The sequence below is a fragment of the Myotis lucifugus genome, unplaced genomic scaffold, assembly GCF_000147115.1.
Source record: "Myotis lucifugus unplaced genomic scaffold, Myoluc2.0 scaffold_841, whole genome shotgun sequence".
NCBI classification, from domain to species: Eukaryota; Metazoa; Chordata; class Mammalia; order Chiroptera; family Vespertilionidae; genus Myotis; species Myotis lucifugus.
Window position 1 is genome coordinate 3,651 of NW_005871889.1, and position 3,312 is coordinate 6,962.

At 61.5% G+C, this 3,312-nt stretch overlaps 1 protein-coding gene across 1 annotated transcript in view; it reads right to left on the reverse strand.

Annotated features, from left to right (window-relative positions):
* PLVAP (plasmalemma vesicle associated protein) overlaps window positions 1–3,312 on the reverse strand; it is a 5,737-nt gene extending 2,425 nt beyond the window's left edge. Inside the window, exon 1 of the mRNA XM_006106513.3 lies at window positions 2,828–3,312. Within this exon, the coding sequence (XP_006106575.1) occupies window positions 2,828–3,196 (369 nt within the window). The 5' untranslated portion in view covers window positions 3,197–3,312. The remainder of the gene's footprint in view (window positions 1–2,827) is intronic.

Here is a 3,312-nt window from a genome sequence, read left to right on the forward strand (position 1 = left end):
GGCCCGGTGCACGAAATTCGTGCACTGGGTGGGGGGGGGGGAGAGTGTCCCTCAGCCCAGCCTGCCCCCTCTCACATACTGGGAGCCCTCAGGCATTGACCCCCATCACCCTCCAATCGCAGGATCGGCCCCTTGCCCAGGCCTGATGCTTCCGCCAGAGGTGTCATGCCTGGGCAGGGGACCCTCATTTCCCCCGATCACTGGCTCTGACCCCCGCCCAGGCCTGATGCCTCTGGCCCAGGAATCATGCCTGGGCAGGGGACCCCCATCTCCCTCTGATCGCTTGCTCCACCCCCCCGCCCAAGCCTGACGCCTCTGGCCCAGGCATCAGGCCTGGACAGGGGACCTCCAGCCCCCTCCGATTGCTGGCTCTGCTCCCACCCAGGCCTGATGCCTCGGCCAGAGGAGTTGACCCTCATCACCCTCCGATCGCCGATCACCAGATTGGCCCCTTGCCCAGGCCTGAGGCCTCCGGCAGAGGTGTCAGGCCTGGGCAGGGGACCCCTAGCTCCCACCATTGCCGGCTCTGCCCCTGCTACCCACGATCTCTGGCACCGCCCCTGCCAAGACCTAAGGCCTCTGGTGGAGGCATTAGTCCTGGGCAGGAGACCCCCAGCTCCCCGCGATCTCCCGCTCTGCCCCTGCCTAGACCTAATGCCTCTGGCCAAGGCGTTAGGCCTGGGCAGGGGACCCCCAGCTGCTCACGATTGCTGACTCTGCCCCTGCCCATGCCTAATGCCTCTGGCTGAGGCCTTAGGCCTGGGCAGGGGACCCCCAGCTCCCCGTGGTTACAGGCTCCGCCCCTGCCTAGACCTAACGCCTCTGGCCAAGGCATTAGACCTGGGCAGGGGACCCCCAGCTGCCCAGGATCGCTGATTCCGCCCCTGCTCCCTGCGATGGCTGGTTCCGCCCCTGCCCAGGCCTAACGCCTCTGACCAAGGCATTAGGTCTGTGTAGGGGACCCCCAGCTCCCCACGATTGCAGGCTCCACCCCTGCCCAGGCCTAAAGTGTTTGGCCAAGGCTTTAGGCCTGGGCAAGGGATCCCTAGCTCCCCGGACTGCCGGCTCCGTCCCTGCCCAGCTCCCATTGCTGGCTCCACCCCTGCTTCTCCCTATCACTGGCTGGGGCGGCAAAGGCGCCTGGTTCTCTGATCACAGCTGGGGGGCAGGGCAAAGGCGGCCCCCAGGGGCTCCCCCACAACCATCAGCACCCCCTCCTGGGGTGGGGGCGTGGGACAGGATCCCCTTAAGAGAAAACCCTGAGAGGTTCAAGCCTAGAGGAATTTGTCAACTCAAAAGGGGGAAAAGCATGATTTTCCAATTTTAAAGTTGTGAAGATCTAGATTCTCGGATTTCTAATCATCTACAGCAGGGAGTCAGGACCCGGGGGGTGAGCGTGAGAGCCTAACACTTTACGACCCCGACCCCGATTCCTTCTTAGTGGCTCCTGCTGGGATGGTGCTGTGTGTCCTGGGGACGGGCTGGCGGGGATTCACGGCTCTGCCCTGAGAGTCTGAGGAGGGTGCATCCCGTGCTGGGTGCTGGGGTCCGAAGGGGAACCGCCCTGCTCTGGGGATTGAGGAGGGACCTGCCCCCATTCCAAAGGTCAGATGGAGACCAGACTTCCCCGGGGGCCTGAGGGGAGTCCCTCCCTGCCCTGGAGCATGAGGGGGACCAGCCCCCATTGGGGAGTCGAAAGGAGACACGCCCTGCCCTGGGTCTGAGCAGCAAAGACGGGGCCCTTTCTGGAGCGGATCTGAGGGGCCTTCCTGTCCCGTGAGGAGGGTGGGTGATCTGAGGCTGGTCCTCCCCACCTCCCACCCCAGCCGGCCAGAGCCCCTCTGGTGGGAAACATCAAGGCTGTCCCCACCCAGGAACCCCCCAATCCCAGGCCCCTCCCCCTCAGGGTCTTGGCACTAAGACCCTTCCCTTCCTTTTATATCTTTACTTTGCTACTGACAAAGAGCGTGTGCGGCGTGTAAGTGTGTGCGTGAGGGAACACAGGGGTGGCCCGATGAGTTTGGCATGAGTGCGAGGGGTAACAGTCTCCATGAGACCCCCACGTGTCCCCCCTGCTTCTGGCCCCCTGGGAAAACCACCTCCTTCTCAAGCCTCCATTTCCCCATCTGCAAGAGGGTTGAGGGTTCCTCCCTAGCTCTTGGGCTTCCGTAATGAGATACTATTTCTCAAGCGGACGCCAGCATAAGGCAAAAATCAGCCGTCCCTACTGACTGCTAAGAAAGAGACACAAGCTCTGAGTTTCTATCCAGCCAGTTCTTGTTTGCAGTGTGTTTGCAGCTGGCACATTCTGAGCCTCTTATGCGCATTAATTCACCGGCCCAGGGCTGATGCTCGGTTACACTTGAATTCCTGAGAGACAATGAATCCTTTCTGTTAGCATAAGTATATCCAAAATATTGCACGGGATATACTTACACAAACAAAATATGCATTGCTGATCTGTTAGGGCTCCTCATGCAAAACGAAGGGTCTGGCGCTGGCCAGTGTTCTCAGTGGTTAGAGCATCGGCCCACACACCAAAGGGTCTCGGGTTCGATTCCCAGTTAAGTGCACATACCTGGGCTGCGTTCACTCCCTGCCCTCAGTCAGGATGCCTTTCTCTCCCTCCCTCCCTCCCTCCCTCCCTCCCTCCCTCCCTCCCTCCCTCCCTTCTACTCTCTCTGAAAGCAAGGGAAACAAAATCCTCAGGTGAGGATTAAATTTAAAAAGTAAGGTCTGTGACTCCCATTCCGTGGATGGGGAAACAGAAGCTCAGAGAGGTGACTTTCTGGGGTCACCAGGGCCAGTGTCAGGCCCTTGGCCTTACCCGGTCGGCCAGGCACTGGCGGAAGCTGGCATTGATCCGGTCCAGGTCTCGGCGGGCAACCAGCATCATCTGCATGATGCTATCCTTGGCGCGGATGGTGAGGTTGAGCTCCTTGGTCAGGTTGGCGTGGCTGGCAGCGAGCACCTGGAGCTGGTTGTGCAGGCTCTCAGCCCGGAGCTTGGTGGCCTGCAGGTTGGACTCGGTGCTCTCGTGCACGTTGCCGTAGACCATGAAGAGGACCAGGCCCAGGATGATGAGGAACTGGATGAGCGAGACGAAGAGGAAGAAGTAGCGCAGGTAATACCAGCAGCCCCGAGAGCTGCCCCCCGCCCGAGCATAGGACCCTCCGTGCTCCATGGCCAGGCCCATCTCCTCCCTGGGTTGCCGCCCGCCGGCCGCCCGTCGGGTGCACTGGTGCTGCTCCGCTGGCTGGTCTGTTCTGGGTGGTGGCTCGCCCCTTCTGGACCCAGCCGCCCACAGGGGGG